The sequence below is a fragment of the Equus asinus genome, chromosome 14, assembly GCF_041296235.1.
Source record: "Equus asinus isolate D_3611 breed Donkey chromosome 14, EquAss-T2T_v2, whole genome shotgun sequence".
NCBI lineage: Eukaryota > Metazoa > Chordata > Mammalia > Perissodactyla > Equidae > Equus > Equus asinus.
The window spans coordinates 33,557,265-33,584,511 of NC_091803.1; the positions used below are offsets into that span (position 1 = coordinate 33,557,265).

The following is a 27,247-nucleotide window of genomic DNA, read 5'->3' on the forward strand; positions in this document are numbered from 1 at the left end:
AAAAACTTAAAGGACTTAAAATCAAGGAAATAGATATGGAAAGGCATCTATGGAAAAATAATAGAATGATACCAACTCATACATAGATCATTTCCCAGAGAATATGTGGAGTTTTATTATTTAGCCAAAAAGGCAAGCAAAACAGGAACCACAAAAAACTTCAGATATATAGGTAGATTGCTGGAGAGATACAGAAGCACTTAGATAACTTACAAAATATAAAATTTTAAATACTTCACCAGTCTTCTGGTATAAAACGTGGAATTGCTACCTGCTGATTGCACTCACTGACATCTTTCTCACGTAAACCACAATCTTAATATTTTGGTGGATTTAAGCAAGGCAAAAATTTGCTGTTCCTTCTGTGTGGCATCTTTATTTCTCATTCTCCTTTTCAGTGAGGATGGCTCTTTGGGGTCCTGCCTTTATTTGAGGTGTCCTCTTAAATATTCCACCTTCAGCAGGCTCTGGGCTTATCTTAGCTCCTTGAATGCTGTCAGAGGAAAACTCCAAAATCTCTGGTGTTCAACAGAAACTCCCAAGACAAAAGCTAGCTTTGGCTTTCAATCACCTCTTGCTTAGTTTTTGGACTTTGTGCCACTCAGCAGTGTTTATAAACAGAAGGAATTTTAAAAATATTTAATCAGTATCACAGTTGTTTTGCCCAAGTGAGTCATTCACTGGTATTTGCCTACTTTACAGTGCTCTTCGGCATGTCACCTTCAGCCTTACTTGGACATAGTAATTCTCTCTACCCATAGTTTTACTGTGCTTTATGTAGGTGAGAGGTATGACGCTCTACTTCATAAGAACGAACCAGTTGAGAGCAGTGTTATTGCAGGAAACAATAAAAATACCTATGAAATGTAAATTTTTTTCACCATCCTTTGTTTTATGGTACTTGTGCCCTAAAGGACTGAGAGAAGGTAATATTCTAATTGTTCCAGATATAAAAGTGAAAAAGTGATGACAGTTTGTTGTCTGAAAAAGAAAATTTACTTATTTTTTTTAATAAATGTAACAGAAAATGACCACTGGAGAAGTAATTCTACAAAGTCCCTAACTAGGCCCATCTGAATTTCTCTAGTCACACATCCCTCTTGCACATCTGAACCAAGGGCAGGAAAGCAATTCTCATTTGCTTTTCATATATTCGAAATTGTTCCAGTTATGTGAGAAGTGATCCAAAGAGTTCAATGAGTGACTCAATGAATGAAGGAATATTTCCATATGACTGTATTTTAGTTTCTATCCTCTTGTCACATACGATCTTATGTTGGTTTTTATTTTCTTTTCTCATGCATGCTATGCTATATTCATTTTCACCAATCTTTGCCCTTCCTCTCAAATCATTTCACATGCACTTAGTTAGAATGAAAGCAGAGGCTCTATATGAGGTGCTCTCTGATAAAATCCCCTTTCAGTCAACTGAAACACTTAGCATCTTCCATGGACGAAGTCTTAGACTCACTTGTATTGAAGAATGTGGTAAGCAGAAAGCCAAAGAATATCGAGGCGATGACAAAACACAGGAAAAAGATGAAGACGAGAGATCGGTCACTGTATGGGAGGACAACTGTAGATACAATCTGACAAGACAATTGGGAAGCCAGTTTAGTTACAGAGGGAGTGGTGCCATAGAAAAACAAGGGAGGTGAAGGAAAACATCCTTAAACACTTAAGTAGCCCTAGCGAAACAACTCATTGCTCAACGTGACAGAAAGTTAACTAAATAACTCATTTCTCACAGAAGGGCTATCAATCTAGGTCTACGGTTTTGTTTGCTAACAGACTGAGCAGCTTCTGAATTTCCAGGTAGAATCATGAAAAACACATTTATTCTTCTGCAACCTAAAGCCCACTCAGCCCATACCTGCAATTACTTTATCCCCCCTCAAAGTTTAGCTGCAGCATGCTGCATTCACATAAATACTTGCCTTGACAAATAAAACCACGCACAGTAAACAGACGATGATTAAAAACATCAGTAAGTATGTGATGAAATAGGAAGCCCAGAGCATAGCACTACTGAGCCCTATCATGAGCTGGTACTCCTGTGGGAGAGTTAACACAAACCAAATATCGTGAAAAACAATTTGTAGTTTTCAAAATGCATTCACAAATATTATCTAACTCCCCCAAAAACCTAAATAGGTTTTATTATATCATCATTTATATCATGATCCTCATTTTACAAAAAAACTCAAGTCTCAGAATAATCCAGTGATCTGATCAAACCATCTACATAGTAAGTGGCAGTGCCGTGATTCCAACTCAGAATTCTGAGTCCAGAGATCTTTTCCCCATTAACTTACCAGTTATGGTTCTAAGACAAGAAACACTTAAATAAAAATTTAAAACAAAAATTAAGATCGCCTTTCTTTTTATTATGTTCTACCTCTGGGAAGTATTAGAGGAAGATAAACAAGCTTTAATTCAACGATAGATTAGGGCAAGGGACAGGCAAACTACATTCCATGGGCCAAATCTAGCATGCCTCATATTTTTGTAAATAAAGCTTTATTGGTACAAAGCCATGCTCATTTGTTTCTGTATTGTCTGTGGCCGCTTTCATCCTACAACAGAAGAGGTGATAGTAATGATATGGTTTGCAAAGCCTAAAATATATATTATGTGGTCCTTCACAGGAAAAGTTTGCCAACCCTTAGTCTAAACTAAACCCTTCTAATTTTATAGATCAGAAAGCCAGACCCAGAGAAGGCAAGTTACATCTACAAAGTTACACAGCAGCAGAACTCCCTGTTCTGTGCTCTTCGGGCTCTATCATGCTGGCTTTTCCCTAGTACAGGCACAGACTGGAGACAGACTGGGTTTGAATCCTGGCTCTGTCACTTACCAGACCTGTGACCTTGAGTAAGTTCCTTGACCTCTCTGTGCCTTAGTGTCCTCATCTGTAAACACTAAAATCCGAATAAAAATAATGGGCAAGAAAAACTTCACAGAATTTTAGTAGTGAGTTTTACGAAATATAATTCACCAAAGCCATTGGTTATAGACACTTTGTATTTCAAGTTTTAACAAAAGCAGATTAAAGTTATAAGATGATCACTTTAATTTCAAAGGCTAATAAAAAGAGTCAAGTTAGTGGTACTAGTTCCCAGAGGCTATTCAAAATAGATGTTTTATACTATAGTATTAAAGTAACATATTTTTAATTATGGTATTTCAATATTAAATTCTGTGACTTTAGTCTCTTCTGTCTAGTACATAGGAAGTGCTTAAAAATGTTTGTTGAATAAACAAATAAATGTGAGGGTATTTGATTTGGTTATTTGATAGCTTTCCAATATTCTTACAAATGGATTCAGGTATATTTTATTATGCAAAGGAACAAAATAAGGAAATAAAGTTTTAAATGGAAGACTGGAAAACCATGAAATAACAGATTTACTAAGGATCAGTGACAAAATTGTCCTTTTAAGCAAGTTTCAGTGAAAAATCAAAAAGAGAAATTTCACAGTGAAATTCAGTAACTTACAAATGCCATCAAAAACTCCCAGATAGCAAAACTTGTGTGTGTAGATGTGCAGTGTCCACATGCATACACTGAGAGAGAGAGAAAAAGAAAAAGAGAAAGATACATTAAACTGTTACAAGATCTTATCTCTGGGCGAGTGCCCCAGGGATTCATGAGGGAGACGCATGTAATCCTCGTTTGCTTTGTTTTTTTAACATGCATTATTTATGTCTTAGACGTGGATATTTTAAAATAAAATCATTTGGAATTACGTGCCAGTATTTTAAACCAGTGATGAATTGACACTAACGAAAGCAGCAGCTATGGCAGCAACTAGCCAAGACTCTAGGTAACTCTGCCTTAGATAGGAGGACACAATCTCTACTGCTCTTTCAAATAAAATTTCTATACAACATAAGAAGAGAAATAGAAGCCTTCCCCTTCTGGCCTAGAGGGGAAAATGGGACTGGATATACAGACAATAAAATATTATTCAGCCATAGAAAAGAAGGAAACCTGCCATTTGTGACAACATGAATGAACCTTGAGGGCATCATGCTTAGTAAAATAAGTCAGACAGAGAAAGACAAACACTGTATGATATTAATTAGAAATCTTAAAAAAAATCTAAAGAAAAATCCAAATTAAAGCTAAGTGAACTCTAAAAAAAAAAAAAAAGCCAAATTCATAGATAGAGAGAACAGACTGGTGGTTGCCAGAGGCAGAGAGTGGAGGATGGGCAAAATGGGTGAAGGCAGTTAAAAGGTACAAATTTTCAGTTGTAAGATAAATAAGCTGTGAGAATGTAATGTAGGGTGTGATGACTATTAATTATTAGTTAACAATACAGTGTTGTATATTTTAAAGTTGCTAAGAGAACAGATCTTAAAAGTTCTCATCACACACAAATTTGTAACTATGTGTGGTGATGGATGTTAACTAAACTTATTGTAGTAATCATTTCTCAATGTATACATATATCAAATTATGTTGTACACATAAAACTAATACAGTGTTGTGTATCAATTATATTTCAATTAAAAATTAAAAAAAAATTTTAAAACAAAAGAAAGAAACAAAATGAAAAACTGATTTTCAAGACATAGAAGACCAGGGAATAAAAGACAGTATCCCTTAGAGAAGAGAGAAACAAATGAGAGAAGCCCTACAATCACCTAGCTAGTCACCTAGTTAACTGGAGTGAGAGCCCAGCAATGTCCTCGAGGGGAGAAGACAGTGCTGGGAGTCCAGGGAGAACAAGGTGGCTGGCATGCACAATGCCAGATAACAGAGAAGGGAGATAATCACAGAGAGAGAGCTCCAGAGATCTTTGGAAGGTGCTCTTACATTTTTCATCTTAGTCCTTATCAGCACATAAGTGTGAGGAATGCTCCAGGGCCATGAAAAGAAGTACTTACAAAGATTGGAGGAACAAATACCTAGAGCTCACATACGGCCAGAAATAGTTCCTGCTCCCACCAGCCAGAGTGTAAAACCACATAATTTATAGGTCATAGGTAGAATCCCTACAAGGATTTTGGGTTAATAGTGGGCCAAATTTAGCCCTAGACCTGGGTTTCGTGACCTCAGCACTAGTGAGAACACACTCAGTGCAAAGCATTGTCCTAAGTACTTCATACACATCAGTATTTCTCACTCTCAGTACTAATTACATTACAGAGTAAATTCTTCATTGTAGGGGCTGTGTTGTGTATTATAGAATATTTCACAGCACCCCTGGCCTCTACCTACTAGGTGCCAGTAGCAACCGTCCCAGGTGTACAAGTGTCACCAGACATTTCCAAATATCCCCTGGGAGCAAATTGAGAACCACTGCCCTAGAATAAAACCACTGTGGTCTCACCTAACAGAAACTAAAAAGCAAGACCCCAAAGGATAACACTGTTTCCAGTTTACTTAACTCAGTCTCAAAATAAAACTGAAGAATATAGGGAAACAGAAATATCCAGGAATACAGAAATAGCGAGGACCCAACAAAGTAAAATCCACAATGTCTGGCATTTGATTAAAAATTATCAGGTGTGATAGACAGTCTCTAAATTGGCCCTGTCATCTCTGCCCTCTGGTGTTCACACTCCTGTGTGATTCCCTTCACCTTGAGTGTGGGTGGGTCATGCAACTTGTTTTAACCAATAGAATGTGGAAAGGGTGATGAATGCCACTTCTGTGATTATGTTACATAGGATCATGGTTCTTGTATCACTCTGAGATTCTCTCCCTTGCTAGGTTTGATGATGCTGTTGACTATTTTAGGAGGTCCATATGGCAAGATGCTGAGGGCAGCATCTGACCACTGCCAGAAAGAAACTAAAATACTCAGTCTTACAACCATAAGGAAATAAATTCTACCAACAACTACATGAGCTTAGAAGTGATTCTTCCCCTAGTTGAGACTCAGATGAGACTATGGCCCTGGCTGACACCTTGATTGCCGCCTTGCAGAAAACCCAGCTAAGTCATGCCTGAATTCAACACACAGAAAGTTTGAAACAATAAACATGTGTTGTTATAATCCATTAAGATGCAGTAATATTGTTACACAGCAGTGAATAAAGAATACACGAGGTATGCAAAGAAGGAGAAACAGGATCCACAATGAGGAGAAAAATCAATCAAAATTGACATACAAATGTGCAATCTATAGAACTAGTAGATGAGGACATTAAAACTTGTTACAACTGTATTCCATCTGCTCAGTAAGCTAGAGGACAATGGAACATGTTAAATGGAGACATGAAAGATATAAAAGTATTTGAGACAAAAAAATACACTGGATTGCATTAACATCAGATTAGACACTGCAGAAAAGATTAGTGAACTTGAAGACACAGTAATATAGATGGCCCAAAATGAAACACAAAAGCCTGAAAAAATGAATGAAGCATCAATGAGCTATAGGACAATTTCAGGTAGCCTAATGTAGGTATAATTAGAGTCCCTGAGGGAGGAGAGGAAGACAGAGGACATAAGAAATATGCAAAAAGGCAGGCCAGGTGGTGTAGTGGTTGGGTTTGCGTGCTCTACTTTGGCAGCCTGGGGTATGCTGGTTTGGATCCAAGGCACATTCCTGCACATGGCTCATCAGGCCATGCTGTAGTGGCAACCCACATGCAAGACAGAGGACTACTGGTACAGATGTTATCTCAGTGACAATCTTCCTCAAGCAAAGAGAGGAAGATTGGTAACAGATGTTAGCTCAGGGCCAATCTTCTTCACCAAAAAAAAAGAAAAAAAAGAAATATGTAGAGATATAAGAACTGAAATCTTTCAGAATTTTGACCAACTATAAACCCACAAATACAAAAAGTTCCATGAAATCCAAGCACAAGAACATGAAGAAAACCACACCAAGGCATATCATAGTCAAATTCTTGAAAACTAGTAAAAAAGGAAATCTTAAAAGCAACCTCAAAAAAATCACACATTATGTATAGAGGGGAGGAAAGCCGCATCTTGTTGGAAACATGGAAAGCCACAAGACAATGGATCAGATACACAAGTACTAAAAGAAAAACATTATTACCTTAGAATTCTTAACATAAGTATCTTCCAAAAATGAAAGCAAAATAAAAACCTTGTCAGATATACAAAAGCTGAAAGAACAAAAGTGACAGAAAACAGAACTACAAAAGAAATGTTTAAAAAAGACTTTCAGGCAGAAGGAAAATGATGTAAGATGGATCTAGATCTACAGAAGGAATAAAGAGAAGAGATAATAAGAAGTACATTAGGAAAATATAAAATACTTTTTCCTATTATTCAAATCTCTTTAGAAATATAATTGACTTTTTAAAGGAAAAATGATACCAATATATTGTGAAGAAGTGAAATGTATAATAAAATGGAAAACATGTATACTATAAACCCTAAAGCAACCATGCAGATAACACAACTAAGAGTTATAACTAATAAGACAACAAAGGAAGCTAAAATGAATAAGAAATACTCAAAGAAAAGTAAGAAAAAAGAGAACAGATGGGAGAAATGGAAAACAACTTAAACCCAACCATATCAGCAATCACATTAAATATAAATGGTCTAGAAGATCTCGTCAAGAGGGCAGCACAGGTGGACTGTGAACTCACCTCCTCCCATGAACACAACCGGGTTACAACTATTCTTGGAAAAATTACCCCAGAGAGAGAACTGAAAACTGGATAAAAAAGAACCCCCACAACAACGGACAGTCCTGACTGATGTGGAAGAGGCAGAAATTCCTTCTGGAGAGGAAAGAAGCCACCTTCACGAGCAGCAGAGCTTCACAGCCAGCCAGGTGGGAGCAATGTTAAGGTACACAGCCCTCCCTGGAGAAGTGGGGATCTGAGCGGGGACCTGTTACCACTATAAGCATCCTTGAGACTCAGCACAACTGAGAGGAGGGCCCTACTATCTGGCATCACTGGCTATTAACTACAACAGGAAATACCCCCAGAAAAGCTATCAGAAGAAAGCTGGAAAAACCTGGCTCTTAAAGGGCCATGTGCAAATTCACGCACTTCAGAGAACAACCTAAAATCACCAGAAAGAAAGCTGCACAGTCCTTGGGTAAAAAGATTCTCACCTCAGAGGCTCTGGGTGCACCTCAGTGAGAGGTGAGACCTCTCCAGAGACCAAGACTGGTAGCAGCCATTATTATGACCTAGTGCAGGCGTGCTGACACAGACACTGGCAGATGCCATTGAAATTCTTCATCTGGCCTGTCATCCCAGGGGTTGGCCACGTCCAATAGAGTGCAGATTTAATACAGTTCAGCCAGGGCAGGCAGCACATCCTAGGGACCAGCCCCACCAAACCACCCAACAGCAAGCCCTCAGACTACTTGTCGGCCTGCATAGACAGGGTGGCTTTATCCTCTACAGGCAGGTAAGTGTGTCTGCCTCTGTGGGGCAGGGCCTGTGTGAAGACCAGGTGAACTGTGGGGGGCATTGGTGGAGAGGTGGAGGCCTCTGCAGTGGGGCAACTGGGTACACTCCAAGGGGTCAGGAAGTGTGCATGGGCCAGGACTGTGTTGACTGTGTGTGGGGACCTGTGAGGGGATGGGGTTTATCAGTGGCAGAAAACCTGTGCTTCACAAACAGCCACAGAGAGGATTGCCCCCACCTTCCAAATCCTGAAACAATTGGGTGCTCCCATGCCTAGGGCCAGCCCCACTCAGCTGCAATCCTAAGAGAGCTGACAACAGCCTTACAGGCCTGAGGCCTACAGCAACTGTAGGCCTCTGAGCCTAGCAACCAGCTACATTGGGTGCCTACTCAATTAACAGCAAAACTGCAAAAGCAGTTTACTATTAGACCTTGTAGCCAACGGTGCTGAGGCTCCCCAAACCTGATTTACAAGCAGCCAGCAAGGGAGGGAAAGCCTGGACTCTCTGGGTACCTGCAGTAAGAGCAACCTTGCTGCAGCAGAATGATACACGTAGCCCACAAAGAGGTCACTGCTGGAACATTTGGACTAGTGACAAGAGGGAAGCACATCATCAGGCCTCAAAAGGTATCTCTTACATAAGGCCACTTCTCCAAGATCAGGAGACATAGCTGACTGACCTAATAATACATAGATATAAGCACAGAAAAAGAGGCATAATGAGGAGGCAAAGGAATACATTCCAACCAAGGGAACAGGACAAAATCCCAGAAAAAGAACTAAATGAAACAGAAATAAGCAATCTGCCTGACAAAGAGTTCAAACAAAAACTCATAAGGATGCTCAACGATATTGGGAGAAGACTGGATGAACACAGTGAGAATGCCAAAAAACAACTGGAAAATATAAAAGAGAACCAATCAGAAACGAAGAATACAACACTGGAAATGAAAAATTCACTAAAGGGAATCAATAGCAGAGTAGATGATATGGAAGAATGGATCAGTGAGCTGGATGAGAGACTAGAGGAAATCACCCAAGCTGAACAGATAAAAGAAAAAAGGATTAAAAAGAATGAGGACAGTCTAAGGGAAATCTAGGACAATATCAGGCACATTAACATTTGTATGATAGGTGTCCCAGAAGGAGAAGAGAGAGACAAAGGGGCAGAGAATCTATTTGAAGAAATAATAGCTGAAAACTTTCCTAACCTAAGGAGGGAAACAGACATCCAAGTACAGGAAGCACAGAGAGCACCAAACAAGATAAATCTAAAGAGGCCCACACCAAGTCACATTATAATTAAAATGTCCAAAGTTAAAGATAAAGAGAGAATCCTAAAAGTAGCAAGAGAAAGGCAACAAGTGACATACAAAAGAAAGCCCCTAAGGCTATCGGCAGACTTCTGAGACAAAACCCTACAGGCTAGAAGAGAGTAGCATGACTTATTTAAAGTACTGAAAGGAAAAAACCCACATCAAAGAATACTCTATCCAGCAAGGTTATCATTCAGAATGGAAGGAAAGAGAAAGATTTTACCAGATAAGCAAAAATAAAAGGAGTTTATCACCAAGCAACCAGCCCTACAAGAAATGCTGGAGGGACTTATTCAAGTGGGAAACAGAAGACCATAAATAGGGATAGAAAAATATTTTTTTTAAAAAACAGGCAATAAAATCTCTAGTAAAGGCAAAAATACAGTAAAAGGTAGCAAATCAACCATCTATGAAGATAATATGAATCTTAAAAGACAAAAGTACTAAAATTACCTATTTCAGTGATAAGAGGGTGATGGATAGACACACACAAAATAAGAGATTAGACATGATTAAAAAACATAAAATGTGGGAAGAGGGGACTAAAAGAGTAGAGCTTTAGAAAGAAATCAAGCTAAAGAGGATATCAACTCAATATAAATTCTATATACATAGAATATTATACAGGAACTTCATAGTAATCGCAAATCAGAAATCTATAATAAATAGACAAATAAGTAACAGAAAGGAAATCAAACATATTACTAAAGAAAGCCACCAAGCCACAAGGGAAGAGAGCAAGAGAAGAAGAAAAGGACACAGAAGATCTACTAAAACACCCAGAAAAAAGTAATAAAATGGCAATAAGAACATACTTTTCAATAGCTACTTTAAGTGTCAATGGACTAAATGCTACAATCAAAAGGCATAGGGTAGCTGATTGGATAAAAAAAAAAAAGACCAATATAAATGCTGCATACAAGACCTTCAGACCTAAAGACACTGACAAACTGAACATGAAAGGATGGAAAAAGATACTCCATGCAAAGAGCAAAGAAAAGAAAGTGGGGGTCACAATACTTCTAAAAGACAAAACAGACTTTAAAACAAAAACTGTAACAAGAGATAAAGTAGGGCACCACATAGTGAAAAGGGGACAATCCAACAAGAGGATAAAACACTAATAAATATCTATGCAACCAACACAGGGGCACCTAAATATATAAAGCAATTATTAACAGACATAAAAGGAGAAATAGACGGTAACACAATAATAGTAGGGGACTTTAACACTCCACTTACACCAAGAGATAGATCAGCCAAAAAGAAGAGCAATAAGGAAACACTGGCCTTAAATGACACATTAGACCAGATGGACTTAGTAGATATATAAAGAACATTCCATCCAACAACTGCAAAATACACATTCTTTTCAAATGCACATGGAACATTCTCCAAGATTGATCACATATTAGGCCACAAAACAAGTCTCAATAAATTTAAGAAGCTCAAAATAATACCAAGCATCTTTTCTGACCATAAAAGTATGAAACTAGAAATCAACTACAGGAATAAAATCAGAAAAGCCACAAAAATGTGGACATTAAACAAAATGCTACTGAACAACGATTGGGTCAATGAAGAATTCAAGGGAGAAATAAAAAAATACATGGAGACAAATAAAAATGAAAATGCAACATGCCAAAATCTATGGGATACAGCAAAAGTGGTTCTAAGGTGGAAGGTTATGGCAATTCAGGCCTACCTCAACAAACAAGAAGAATCTCAAATCTAACTTTAGGTGCAATCTAACAGTGCACCTAAAGGAGCGGGAAAAGAAAACAAACAAAGCCCAAAATCAGTAGAAGGAAGGAAATAATATAAATCAGAGCAGAAATAAACTAAATAGAGACTAAAAAAAGAACAGAAAAAATTAATGAAACCAGGAGCTGATTCTTGAAAAGATAAACAAAATTGACAAACCTTTAGCTAGACTCACCAAGAAAAAAAGAAAGACTCAAATAAATAAACCAGAAATGAAAGAGGAGAAATTGCAACAGACACTTCAGAAATACAAAAGATTATAAGATAATACTATGAAAAGCTATACACCAACAAATTGGATAATCTAGAAGAAACGGATAAATTCTTAGGATCATATCACCTTCCCAAACTGAATCAAGAAGAAGTAGATAATTTTTTTTAACTTTTTATTAAGATTATGATAGTTTACAACCTTGTGAAATTTCAGTTGTACATTATTATTAGTCATGTTGTAGGTGCACCACTTCACCCTTTGTGCCCTTCCCCCACCCCCCTTTCCCCTGGCAACCAGCAATCAGTTCTCTTTGTCTATATGTTTAACTTCCACCTATGAGTGGAGTCATACAGAGTTCATCTTTCTCTATCTGGCTTATTTCACTTAACATAATTCCCTCAAGGTCCATCCATGTTGTTGTAAATGGGACAATTTTACTCTTTTTTATGGCTGAGTAGTATTCCACTGTGATATATACACCATATCTTCTTTATCCAATCATTAGTTGGTGGGCACTTAGGTTGCTTCCACGTCTTGGCTATTGTAAATAACACTGCGATGAACATAGGGGTGCATGGGACTTTTGGAATTGCTGATTTCAAGTTATTTGGATAGATACCCAGTAGTGGGATGGCTGGGAAAAAATAACCAAAACAAAAAGCAACAAATGTTGGAGAGGTTGTGGAGAAAAAGGAACCATCATACACTGTTGGTGGGAATGCAAACTGGTGCAGCCACTATGGAAAACAGTACGGAGATTTCTCAAAAAATTAAAAATAGAAGTAGATAATTTTAATAGACCAATCACCAGTAAGGAAATCATAACAGTAATCAAAAACCTCCCCAAAAATACAAGTCCAGGAGCAGACGGCTTCCCTGGTGAATTCTACCAAACATTCAAAGAAGACTTAATACCTATCCTTCTCAAACTCTTCCAAAAAATTGAAGAGGAGGGGAGGCTTCCTAACTCATTCTATGAAACCAATATTATCCTGATACCAAAACCAGATAAGGACAACACAAAAAAAAGAAAATTACAGGCCAATATCACTGATGAACATCGATGCAAAAATCCTCAACAAAATGCTAGCAAATCGAATACAACAATACACTAAAAAGATCATACACCATGATCAAGGGGGATTTATTCCAGGGATGCAGGGATAGTTCAACATCTGCAAATCAACCAATGTGATACACTACATTAACAAAATGAAGAATAAAAATCACATGATCATCTCAATAGAGGCAGAGAAAGCATTGGACAGGACACAGTATCCATTTATGACAAAAACTCTAAACAAAATGTACCCATTTAGAAGGAAAATACCTCAACATAATAAAGGCCATATACGACAACCCACAGCTAATATCAATGCAAAAATCCTCAACAAAATACTAGCAAATCAAATACAACAATAAATTAAAAAGATCATACATCATGATCAAATGGGATTTATTCCAGGGATGCATGGATGGTTCAACATCTGTAAATCAATAAACGTGACACATCACACTAACAAAATGAAGAATAAAAATCACATGATCATCTCAATAGATGCAGAGAATGCATTTGAAAAGATACAGTATCCATTTATGATAAAAACTCTAAATAAAATGGGTATGGAAGGAAAATACCTCAAAATAATAAAGATCATATATGACAAAACCACAGCTAATATCATTCTCAATGGAGAAAAACTGAAAGCTATCCCTCGAAGAACAGGAATCAGAGAAGGATGACCACTTGCATCACTCTTATTTAACATAGTATTGGAAGTCCTAGCCAGAGCAATCAGGAAAGAAAAAGAAATAAAAGGGATCCACATTAGAAAAAAAAGTAGAAACTGTCACTCTTTACAGATGACATGATTTTATATATAGAAAACCCTAAAGAACCCACTAAAAAACTTTTAGAAATAATAAATGAATACAGTCAAGTATTTGCAGGATACAAAATTAACAAACAAAAATCGGTTGCACTTCTATGCACTAACAACAAAGTAGCAGAAAGAGAAATTAAGAATACAATCCCATTTACAATTGCAACAAAAAGAATAAAATACCTAGCAATAAACTTAGCCAAAGGGGCAAAAGATCTGTACACCAAAAACTATAAAACATTGTTGAAAGGAATTGAAGACACAAAGAAATGGAAAGATATTCTGTGCTCTTGGATTGGAAGAATTAACATAGTTAAAATGTCCATACTTCCTAAAGCAATCTATAGATTCAATACAATCCCTATCAAAATTCCAACAACATTTTTCACAGAAATAGAACAAAGAATCCCAAAATTTATATGGAACAACAAAAGACCATGAATGGCCAAAGGAATCCTGAGGAACAAGAACTAAGCTGAAGGTATCACACCCCCTGATCTCAAAATATACTACAAAGCCACAGTAATCAAAACAGCATGGTACCAGCACAAAAATAGACACACAGATCAATGGAACAGAATTGAGAGCCCAGAAATACACCCACACATCTATGGACAGCTAATTTTCAACAAGGAAGCCAAGAACATACAATGGAGCAAAGAGAGTCTCTTCAATAAATGGTGTTGGGAAAACTGGACAGCCACACGCAAAAGAATGAAAGTAGACCATTCCCTTACACCATGCACAAAAATCAACTCAAAATGGAGTAAAGATCTGAATGTAAGATATGAAAACATGAAACTTGTAGAAGTAAACATAGGCAGTACGCTCTTTGACATAGGTCTTAGCAGCATTTTTTCTCAAATATCATGTCTGACCGGGCAAGGGAAACAATAGAAAAATAAACAAATGGGACTACATCCAACTAAAAAGCTTCTGCACAGCAAAGGAAACCATCAACAAAGCGAAAAGACAACCTGATAAATTGGAGAAGATATTTGCAAACCATATATCAGATAAGGGGTTAATATCCAAAATATACAAAGAATTCACACATCTCAACAACAAAAAACCCAACAACCCAATTAAAAAATAGGCAAAAGACCTGAACAGACAATTCTCCAAAGAAAATATACGGATGGCCAACAGGCACATGAAAAGATATTCAACATCATTCACTATCAGGGAAATGCAAACCATGACTACAATGAGATATCATCTCACTCTGGTCAGAATGGTTATAATTAACAAGATAGGAAAAAACAAATGTTGGAGAGGATGTGGAGAGAAAGGAACCCTCAAACACTGCTGGTGGGAGTGCAAACTGGTGCAGCCACTGTGGAAAAGGGTACAGAGTTTCCTCAGAAAATTAAGAATAGATGCACCATATGATCCAGCTATTCCACTGCTAGGTATGTAGCCAAAGAACTTGAAAACACACATGCATAAAGATACATGCACCCCTATGTTCATCACATCATTACTCACAATAGCCAAGACTTGGAAGCGACCTAGGTGCCCATAAAGGGATGAGTGGATAAAGAAGATGTGGTATATATGCACAATGGAATGCTACTCAGCCATAAGAACTGATGAAATCCAGCCATTTGTGATAACATGGATGGACCTTGAGGGTATTATGTTAAGTGAAATAAGTCAGAGGGAAAAAGTCAAATACTATATGATCTCACTCATAAGTAGAAGATAAGAACAACAATAAACAAATACATAGCAACAAAGATTGGATTAGTGGTTACCAGAGGGGAAAGGGGTAGGGAGGAGGGGAAAAAGGGGGTGATTAGACACATGTGTGTGGCAATGGATTGAATTAGTCTTTGGGTGGTGAACATGATGTAATCTACACAGATTCAAAATACATTACAATCTACACCTGAAAGTTATATAATGGTATAATCCAATGTTACTGCAATAAAATAAATAAATACATAATACATATGTATAAATGCTCTAAAGACTCAATTAAAAGGCAGCGATTTTTAGATTGGATAAAAGAGCAATACCGAACTATGTGCTGCCCATAAGAAACTCACTTTAACTTTAAAGATGCAAATAGGCTAAAAGTAAAAGGATAGAAAAAGATATACCATCCTAACACTACACAAAAGACAGCTAATCATATTAATATCCAACAACATAATTTTCAGAGAACAGACTTAGAAGGGATGAAGATAGTAACTTTACAGTGATAATGGGATTAATTTATCAAGAAGGTATAAAATCCTAAAGAGTAGAACACCTAATAACAGAGCTTTAAAATACGTGAAGCAAAAACTGTCAGAACCGAGGAATAGACAGATCCACAAACATATTCAGATATTTCAACACTCCCCTCTCATAACTGACAGAACAAATACAATGAAAATTAGTAAAATATAGGAGATTGAATAACCCTATCAACTAATTTAAGACAGTGAGGTGAAGCCCTGTGAGCTAATTCTGTCCTATACTAAGCCAACCCCAGCAAAGAAGTAGTACCACTTCCCAACCAGACTGTGCAGAGAGTTCGAGAGAGGATAAACCTGGGGAAATAACCCTTTAAAGCTTTGTATGAAGTCCTGGACTCACCTCCATTTAGTCCATGTGTGAAACTGACCAGAATCAACACTCAACTGCAGTGTGTAATATGGATCAGGTGTCAGATCATGCCCTGGGTAGAGCATAGTGTAAATGAGGCAGACTAAAACAGCACTCTGAAGGCTTTACAAACTAAATCGGTATTCAAACCACAGCCCACAAAAGAGAACTAGTTGTAAATATAAACAGATTGACTACCTACTAAAATGGAAAATTTTCAAAAGGGACAAGAGATTCATAGCATAATATTAAAAATATCCAGGATACAAGCCAAAATTACTTAGCAAACCAAGACCAGGAAAATCTAAACGCCAAAGGAAAAAAGATAATCCTCAGATGCCAAAATCGAGATGACATATATGTTGAAATTGTGTCATAAGGACTTTAAAGAAGCTATCAAAAAAATGCTCTAACAATCATTAATGAACACTCCTGAAATAAACAGAAGGCTTATCAAAGAAATTGAAAATAGAAAGAAGAACCAAATGATATTTTAGAATGAAAAATATAATAAGCAAAATTTTAGAACTCACTGGCTGGGGTCAACAGAAGAATGGAGGTGACAAGGGAAAAGGTAAGTCAACTTGAAGGCAGATCAATAAAAATTTTCCTATCTGAAGAACAGAGAAAGAATAAATTGAAAAAAAAAATTAACAAAGCCTCAAGGACCTGTGAGGCAAAAACAAAAGATCTCACAGCTGTCTCATAGAAGTGCCAGCAGGAAAGGAGAGAGAGCGCAGGGCTTAAAAATATATTTGAACAAACAGTGGCTGAAAACTGTCCAAATATGGCAAAAGACATAAATCTATGGATTCAAGTACCTACGTCAAATTATAATGATGTACACCTGAAATCTATACAATGTGATAAACCAATGTTATCTTAAAAAAAAATTAAAATACATTCACACCCAGACATGTCATAATCAAATTTCTAAAAAGTAAAGACAAAGATAATCTTGAAAATAGCCAGACATACGATTTCTAAATAGAAACCAAGGAAGTGACACATTTTAAAGTGCAGAAAGAAAGAATATTTGATCCAGAATTCTACATCCAACAAAAATATACTTCGGGAATTAAAGTAAAATAGAAATAATCTCAGATTAAGAAAAATTTACGATAATCCATCACAGGAGAGAGGACCTAAAGGATTTACTAAAATAAATTCTTCAGACAGAAAGAAAATGATGACAAAAGAAAACCTGGAAGACCAGGACTGAAGAAAGAGTGTCATAAATGGTAAATATCTGAGTAAACATAATATACTATTCCTCTATTAAGTTGTTTCAATTGTATTTGATCAATGAAAGCAAAAAATTGTAACACAGTTTGATGGAGGGTTCTTTGTACAAAGAGGTAACATTTAAGACAAGTATATCATATAAAGTGGAGGGTAATGAGATTTACATGGTAGAGGTCCTACATCCCACTGTAGTGGGAAAATACTGATACCAGTGGACTGTGGTAAGTTCACTATGTATATTATAACCCCTACAGCCACTACTAAAAACCCTACACCAAGAGTTATACCAAAAAAATGAAAGATAAATTAGAACACTAAAATATGTCACATAATGCAACAGAGGGCAGAAGAGAGAAAATAGAGGATGAAAAATACAAAGAAAAGAAATCATAAAACAAGCACATTTATATACAAGCATATCAATAATTATATTAAATGCAAAAGTTGAAAGAAATTAAAAGATTATTAGAATGGATGAAAATACATAAACGAGTTATATAAGAAATTCAATTCAAATATAATGATATAGGTAGGTTATTAGTTAACACTAAAATGATGGAAAAAGATATATAATGTAAACATGACTTTAAAAAAAGCTGGAGTGGTATATTAATACCAGACACAATACACTTACACATTTAAATTTAGCAAGCACTGAAATTTTTTAATTTTATATAAAGTAATATATATAAATATTTTATGTATATTTTTAAATGTATGATTAAGAATATCTATATATTCCTATATATAATTTAAGAATAAAAGATCAATTCACCAAGAAGCCACAACAATGCTAAATGCGTATGCACCAAACAAAAGGGTACCAAAATAAATGAAGCAAAAATTGACAGAAGTGAAAGGAAATACAGCAAATCTATAATTACAATCTGACATTTCGACACTCCTCTCTTAGTAATCGATAGAAATAGAAAGAAAGAAAATCATCAAGGATAAGAACTGAACAACATCATCAACCAACAGAACACAACTAACATTATACAAAACACTCCACACAAAAACAACAGAATATGCACTATTTTCACATACACAAGGAACATTCAATTAAACAGATCATATCCTTCTTCAGAAAATAATCCTTAAAAACTTGAAAGAATTGGCAGCATAAAAAGCATGCTCTCCAGTCATAATTGAATTAAACTAGATATCAATAACAGAAATATAACAGAAATATTCCCAAACTCTTGGAAATGAAATAACATATTTCTAAGTAATACATGAGTCAAAGAGGAATCTCAATGGAAATTTAAAATATTTTCAACTGAATAAAAATTAAAATACATCAGAATTTGTGGGATGCAGATAAAGTAGTACTTAAAAGGAAATTTATACCATTAAAATGCTTATATTAGAAAAGAATAAAAGTCACAAGTCAATAATCCATGCTTCCATCTCAAGAAACTAGAAAACAAGAGAATCAAAAGCTTTAGGCCGAGATGCCTTTATTGGAGAATTATATGAAACATTTAAAGAACAATCAATACTACACAAATTCTACCAGAAAACAAAAGAGGAGAGAATATTTACCACCTCATTTTATGAGGCTATTATTACCCTAATACCAAAACCTGACAAAAATACAAAAATAGAAAACTTAAATCAATATCCCTCATGAACAAAGACATAAAACTCCTCAACAAAACATTAGCAAGGTGAACCCATCAATGGATAAAAAGGAAAATATGCAACAACCAAGCAGGGTTTATTCCAGGAATGCCAGGTTGATTTGATATTTAAAAAGTAATCAATACTATCCAGTACATTATTAATCTAAAGAAGAAAAGCCACACTATCATACCAAATAACAGAGAAAACACATTTGATAAAATTCAACATCCAGTTGTTGAGAACATTATTCACTGAGTGTCTCTGAAGCCTCCTGGAGAAATTTCAGTTAGAGCTAAGAGCTTGGAATAGGTTCGCCCTCTCTGAGGAAACCTTATGTTTTCTTATTTTGGTACAAGAAACTATGTGTTGCTTTTAATTCTGGGTACCAGGAAGCTCAGAGCCAACTACTATCCCCATTGGAGACCCTTAAAATCCAAGAAACCACAATCTGTATTTCTCTCTCTTGCCTTGACCTAGGATTTTAACTTATATTTCCCAGGTCTGTAATTTTTCAGGCTACTTGATCATGTGTACTTCTGTCAGTAAGCTCTATCCTATGGGAATGAAGTGGGATATTTTAAAATAATATTTGGGCAATATGTAGTATTCTTGTAGGGGCAAATCAAGGTTGACTGGGAGTCTGTAAGCTCAAAATTTGGAGTGGATGAACTGGAAGCTATGGTCTAAACAGGGAATGCTCAGGCAGGAGCAAGGAACTGGAGATCACCACCTCCTGCATCACTTTTCTTTACAACACCTAAAGGAAAGGGGCCTGAGGACCTCTGAGAGTCCCTGAGCCCCTACTGCTGGGGAGAGAGGTCTGCAAGGCTAAAACTCTTTTTGCAATAGTATTAAGATGTTATTTGCCTTTTTTGCTCCTATTCCCTCATGAGTATAAAGTGGCTTTTACCAGAGTGAGATGTTTCCATGCCATAGGTTATCACAACAGAATGAATGCAGAAGCAGATATGAGAATCCAACTGTCCTCTATGAAGACAGGCATTAAAGGGATTTGCAAAAGTCATATAATGCCACTCGTCCCAAAAATATTTTTTGAAAATGCATTTTTCATTAAAAATACTATTTATGTTAACATGCTAAAAAAATTCAACCACCATTCATGATAAAAATTCTCAGCAAACTAGGAATAGAGGAGTATTTTAAAAACCTAACAAAGAGCATCTGCAAAAATCCTACATGTAACCTCACACTTAATGGTGAAAGACAATATTTTCCCTCTAATATTTAGAAGAAGAGAAGGCTATCCACACTCATTACTGCTATTTATCAGAGTACTGGAAGACCTAATCAGTGCAACAGAGAGTAGGAAAAAATTAAATAAAAATTGCACAGATTAGAAAGGAAGAAATAAAAAATGTCTTTATTCACATTAGACATAGATAATCCTAACAAATCTATTTTTAAAAACCTCCTATATCTAAAAAGTAGCTCAGCAACATGGCAGAATACAAGGTTAACACACAAAAATACACCATATTTCTATATTCTAGAAGTGAACACTATTGTTTACAATAGTCCAAATAGGTTAGGGATAAATCTACAAAAACATGTACAAGGCATGTATGCTGAAAACTACAAATCACTGAAGAAAAACTATAATAGATACACAAAATAGAAAGAGAAAAGAATCAAAGTAAATCACTATTTAAAAAAATCATCAAATAACAGAGAAAGACAACAAGAAAAGAAGGACAAAACAATTGCAAAACAGATAGAAAACAACAAAATGACAATAGTAAGTCCTTACCTATCAATCATTACTTTAAGTGTAAATGGATTAAACTTCCCAATCAGAAGGCAGAGAATGGCTAAATAGATCAAAAAACAAGATCCAGCTATATGCGATCTACAAGAGATTCATGTTACATTTAAAGACACACATAAGCTGAAAGTGAAGGGATGAAAAAAGATATTCCATGCAGATAGTAACCAAAAGAAAGCAGAAGAGGCTATATGTATATCAGACAAAATAGACTTTAAGTCTAAAATTGTCTCTAGAGACAAAGAAGGTCATTATATATAATGATAAAAGGGTCAATTCAACAGGAGAATATAACAATTATAGGTATATAAGCATCCAACATCACAGCACCTAAATATACAAAGCAAATATTGACAAATCTGCAGATAGAAATTGACAATACAATAACAGTATAGGACTTCAATAAAATAATAGAAAAAATATAAGGAGGAACATCTCCAAACTCTTTTTTTCTTTTTGAGGCCAGCATCACCTTGATATCAAAACCAGACAAATACACCAGAAGGAAAGAAAGCTACAGGTCAATAAACCTGATGAACATAGATGCCAAAATGCTCAATAAAATACAAGCAAACCAAATTCGACACCACATGAAAAGGATCATACATCATGACTAAGTGAGATTTCTCCTTGGGATGCAAGGATGATTAAACATATGCAAACTAATAAATGTGATACAACACATTAACAAAATGAAAAAAAAGCACATGATCATCTCAATACATGCAGAAAAAGCACTTGAAAGGTTCAACATCCATTCATGATTAAAACTCTCAACCACATAGGTATAGAAAGAAACTTACCTCAACACAAAAAAGGTCATATATGAAAAGCACATAAAACACATAAGCAATGGGAAAAATTGAAAGCTTTCCGGAAACTCTGAGATCTAGTACAAGGCAAGGATGCTCACTCTCGTCATTTCTATTCAACATAGTATTGAAAGTTATAGCCCAAGCAATTAGACAAGAAAAATAAGATTGGCAACAGATGTTTGCTCAGGGCCAATCTTCCTCACCCCAAAAAAAGAAAGAAAAACCACAGAAAATAAGTTTTGGTAAGGATGTGAGTACAAATCCTCAAAGAAATATCTGTACATGATTATTATTATTATTATAATTCACAATAGCCAAAAAGTGGAAGCAATCCAAATGTCCATCAATGGATGAATGGATAAACAAAATGAGGTATAGGGGCCGGCCCTGTGGCCGAGTGTTTAAGTTCACGTGCTCCGCTGCAGCAGCCCAGGGTTTGGATCCTGGGCGCAGACACGGCACTGCTCCTCAGGTCACGGTGAGGCAGCGCCCCACAAGCCACAACTAGAAGGAGCCACAACTAAGATATACAACTATGTACGGGGGGGTTTGGGGAGATAAAGCAGAAAAAAAAAAAGATTGGCAACAGTTGTTAGCTCAGGTGCCAATCTTTAAAAAACAAAAACAAAAAAAACAAAATGAGGTATAGACATACACTGGAATATTAATTAGCCTTAAAAAGGAAGGAAATTCTGTGGTCGGCCCTTGGGCTGAGCAGTTAAGTTCACGTGTTCTGCTTTGGTGGCCTGGGGTTCACTGGTTCAGATCCTGAGTGTGGACCTACACACCACTCATCAAGCCATGCTGTGGTGGCCTCCCACACAGAAGAACTAGAAGGACTTACAACTAGGATGTACAACTATGAGCTGGGGCTTTGGGGAGAAAAAAAAAGAGGGAGATTGGCAACACATGTTAGCTCAGGGCCAATCTTCCTCACCAAAACATGGACGGAAATTCCGATAAATGCTACAACATGGATGAACTTTGAGGACTTTATGCTAAGTGAAACAAGCCAGTCACAAAAAAACCAAATACTGCATGACTCCACTTACAGGAGGTATCTAAAGTAGTCAAACTAAGAGAACCAGAAAGTAGAATGGTTGTTGCCAGGGGTGAGGGAGGAGTGGAAAGAAATAAGGAGTTATTGTTTAACAGGTATAGAGCTTCAATTTTGCATGATGAAAAAGTTCTAGAGATTGGTGCACAACAATGTAAATACATTTAACACTACTGAAGTGTACACTTAAAAATCATTAAGATGGTAAACTTTATGTTATACATGTTTTACCACAATTAAAATTAAAACAAACAAATAAAAACTAAGTTTAAAAATATATAAATATTTCTAATAGAAATACATTTCCCATTATACCAAAAATTTAAAAATAGCAAGAGAATAAGTTCTAGAACAGAGAAACCTAATCTATAATGATACAAAATCAAAAAAGTGATTCCCTCTAAGGTGAGACCAATGAACGGAGTGGAGAAGGAGAACTTTCTGGACTCTGGTCTATATCTTGACTAGTTTGATACTACATAAGTGTATACATATGTTCAAACTCTTTGACCCATACATGCAAAAATCTGTGCAATTTACTATGTATAGTTAATCCTTCAACAAAAAAAGAATAAAGGTAAACTAGAGAATTTTTCAAACAGAGTGAGAAAATTCATCACCAAACGTATACTGAGTCCTAAAGATTTAGGCAAAAGGAAAAATCATTATTCATGGGAAGATACAGAAATTAAAATAACTGGGTAAATACATAGGTATATAAATAAATATCACCTATCAAATAGTAATATTTTGTGGGATTTAAAATATAGAGAGAGAATTAAAATACATGATAGCAACGTTTGAGGAGGATTCACAAAAGTGCTTCTTTTTACATAGCTTTTAATTTTCTTAATTTGCTTTTGGTGCACTTTGATGCTTCATTGCTGAATTTTGATGATTCAAGAAAGCATGTTAGAATCTCTAAGTTTATATTTAAAAAGCTAATAAAAGAATGCATAACTACCAGGCTAATTAAATAATAAAATCCAAATGATAAAATCCAAAACAAGGCAAGAAAAAATAACAAAGTAAAATGGCACTAATAGAAAACAAATGACAAGATGGTAAATTTAAACACAAATATGTTTAACTGCATTACCTGTAAACAATTTAGTATGCTTACGATCACTACAGCATATATTTTAATGACTGACAAGAGACATATTCAAACGTAAAGACAAATATTATAAATAAAAGAATAAGAAAATGTATATCATGTAGACACTAACCACAAGAAAATCAGTATAGCTATATTAGTATCAAAGTCGATGTTAAGGCAGAAGAACTGCTGTAGATAGATAATAGTGGACATTTCACAATGATACAAGTTAATTTCATAATGATAAAAACTTCAATCCATTTGGAAGAGATAACCATTCTAAGTTTATAGGTACTTAATAACAAAGTATCTTAGCCTACGATGCCTAAAAAAATACAGCCTAAGCGAGGCTTACATGCTAAGACTTTATTGGGAGGTACATTCACAGGATAGCAAGAATGAGAGAAAACAGGACGTGAAAGAGGAAACACAAATTCAAGGTAATGTATTACCAAGCTGGCCACAGGTTCATAAAGAGAAATGCATTCAGATGCTATCATACAGATAGGCCAAATGGACGCATCAGGCCTCAAGATAGTCCACTGGAGGGGGAAAGAGAAAGGGATTTATCTGCCAACTTTTTACTATACTCCATAGTCAAAGTTACTAGGCTGGGTGATAACTCCCCTGCACTTCTGAGTTGGGTGACGTGATGGTTCTGGGCAGCCACTGTGGATGAAAGACCCCTCATCCCATTCCACATCTTTTCCTTTGAGTCCAGAAGAGGAAAGAACTAGCTCCCAATGCAGGTTTAATGGATGCCATTCCAAACACTGGTCCTTACCCACAAAGGAGTTTAAAACAACCTGCAATCTTAGGAGACAAGGTTATGGCAATGGTGGGCAAGCTCTCCACTGAGAAATCTGCCAACTCCTGCAGAACATGTGAGAATAAGCAAATCCTATAAACTGGGTCTACTAAACAAAGCATCAACATATATAAGGCTAAAATTGACAACTAAAAGGAAAAATTAGACAACTCAATAATCAATAATCATAGAGGGAGATTTTTTAAATACTTCTCACAATAACTGACACAACTGACAGATTAAACATGTTAAAGATATGTCTAACAAAGTTGATGTAACATGTACAGAAAATTGTACCCACTGAACACACAGTATACATTGTTTTTCAGTGCACACATGCATGCATAACATTTGTTAAAATTGGCTATATTCTAGCCCATAAGGCAAGTCTCATCAAAACTTCAAAATACTGAAATCAAATACTGGCTCCTGATATGTTTGAAAATTTTTTAATGCTTTTCTAATTATCCTATGGGTCAAAGAAAAAAATTCACGAAATTGGAAACTATTTTGAACTGTATGATAAAATACTACATTTCGACTTGTAGTTTGCAACTAAATTTATGATTAGAGGTAAATTTAGAGACTTAAATGCAAAGATTGGAAAAGACGAAAATCTAAAGAACAACAAGGAAGCAGACAGGGGGAAACTCAGCCAGGATAGGCTGGACACAGAAAGCACTAATAATAAGGGAAAAGACTTAATTACATTAAAGCTAAGAACTTATGTTATTCCAAAGACATCATTAAAGCAAGCTACAGATTGAGAGAAAATATTTGCAATAAACGCATCACAAAAAGGACTTATATCCAAAATATACAAAGAATGCTTACAAATCAATGGAAAAAGACACATAACCGAACAGAAAAATCTAGAAAAGACTTTTGAACAGACATTTCACAAAAGAGGATGTCCACATGGCCAGTAAGCATATGAAAAGGTGTTCAACATCATTAGTTAACAAGGAAAATAAATTAAAACCACAATTAGATACCACTATATGCCTTCCAGAATGGTTAAAATTACAAAAGACTATTACCACTAAGTGTTGGCATATTTATGAAGCAACAGTAACTCTTATACATTACTGATAAGAGAAGAAATTGGCACACACACTTTGGAAAAATGTTTAGTCTTATGTAACAAGGTTGAAAATATGTATATTGTATGCTCCACCAATCTCAATCCTAGGTATATACCCAACAGAAAAATGTGCACAAAATATTCACAGTAGCATATTGTAATAGACCAATACTTTAACAACCAAATGTCCATCAACAGTAGAGTGACAAATAGCAAAATATTCATAAAATGAAATACTACACAGCAACAAAAAAGGCCAAATTACAGCTACACAGAACATGAATGACTCTTACAGACACAAAAAGATAACCATTGTATGATTCTATTTAAATAAAGTTTAAAACCAGGTAACGCTAATATAGGGTTTTAGAAGTTAAACAGTGATTATCTTTGGGGAAGAGGGAAGGTATAGTGATTTGGACCAGATGTGAGGGATTTCTGGATTAAAAAAGACACACAATTCTATTTCTTGAATGGCATAGTAGTTATATGGGTGTGTTTATGTTTGATAATTCAATGATCTGTACACATAGGTATATGTATTTTATATGTATGTATTTTACATTTCAATTAGAAATTTAAAAATGAGAAAGCAAATAATAAATAATTTAAACTACTTGATTGAAGTTTGTGTAACATGACCTGGAGACACAAAGAGAAAACTAGTAAACTGCAATTGAAAGTTGAAAAGAGATTTCAAAGAGATTAGTCACCAGTTAGAAAAGAGAGAAAAAGACATGCTAATCAGAGAAAACAAATAAAGAGTGGTACAAAATGAACCATTTTGGGGTAGAGGGAAAAGGAGTTAAGGTGAAGACTAAAGAGAGATAGTGGTTGGGGAAGCCAACGAGAAGATTTCTGAAACGGCTAGATGGTGAAAAATCAATAAGAGCTTGAACTAGAAATGACAGTTCTACAAATGGAGAGAAAGAAGCAGAATTTACACTAGTTCATATATGCTGCACACAGGGGACAAAGAAAATAGAGAGAGAACTAACTTTGATGGCTACGTAATATTTCCTATGCACTAACAACTAGTATCTCTTTAATCGTCACAACAACCCTATGTGGTAGGAGTATTTTCATCTATATTTTACAGATGAGGCACAGAGAAATTAAGAAACTTACCCAAAAGTTACAGAGGCAGGAAATGGCAGTATTCTTAAATACTATATATACTATACTATACCAATAAGACTGAGGTTTGAAGCTTGGGTGATTTGGGAGAAGATAATTTCATTAGTATAACCAAGAAAACTGGAAGGAGGGGCAATCCCTTGCACAGAAGGAGACTGATTTCTCTATCCCATATTCATTAAACTCAAGCATCACTGGTTCCTTCAGGAAACACAGAATATTTCCTCATCCCAATATAATTTGCTAAATAGCCCTCAAATATCTTAAGAACAACCTGATATAGTGAAAAGAAAGTCGTTGAAAGGTGTTTGCAAAATTCTAGAATTCGAAATTAATTACATACATATCCATCTCCACTGATGTCTACCTCCCAAATATTTCTTAAACTATTCCCTCTCTATTCTTACATACTAAACCACCTTAGTTGAGGCCCTCCCTACTGTTCTCCTGGTCTGTTAC

General features: G+C 35.7%; 1 protein-coding gene across 3 annotated transcripts in view; it reads right to left on the bottom strand.

Annotated features, from left to right (window-relative positions):
• LOC106841750 (phospholipid-transporting ATPase ABCA3-like) overlaps positions 1 to 27,247 on the bottom strand; it is a 205,466-nt gene that overhangs the window by 136,227 nt on the left and 41,992 nt on the right. For all 3 annotated transcript variants that reach the window (XM_070484799.1, XM_070484800.1, XM_014857904.3), the window contains exons 7-8: positions 1,938 to 2,054; positions 1,472 to 1,589 (exon numbers count right to left, since the gene is read on the bottom strand). In XM_070484799.1, the coding sequence (XP_070340900.1) occupies positions 1,472 to 1,589; positions 1,938 to 2,054 (235 nt within the window). The remainder of the gene's footprint in view (positions 1 to 1,471; positions 1,590 to 1,937; positions 2,055 to 27,247) is intronic.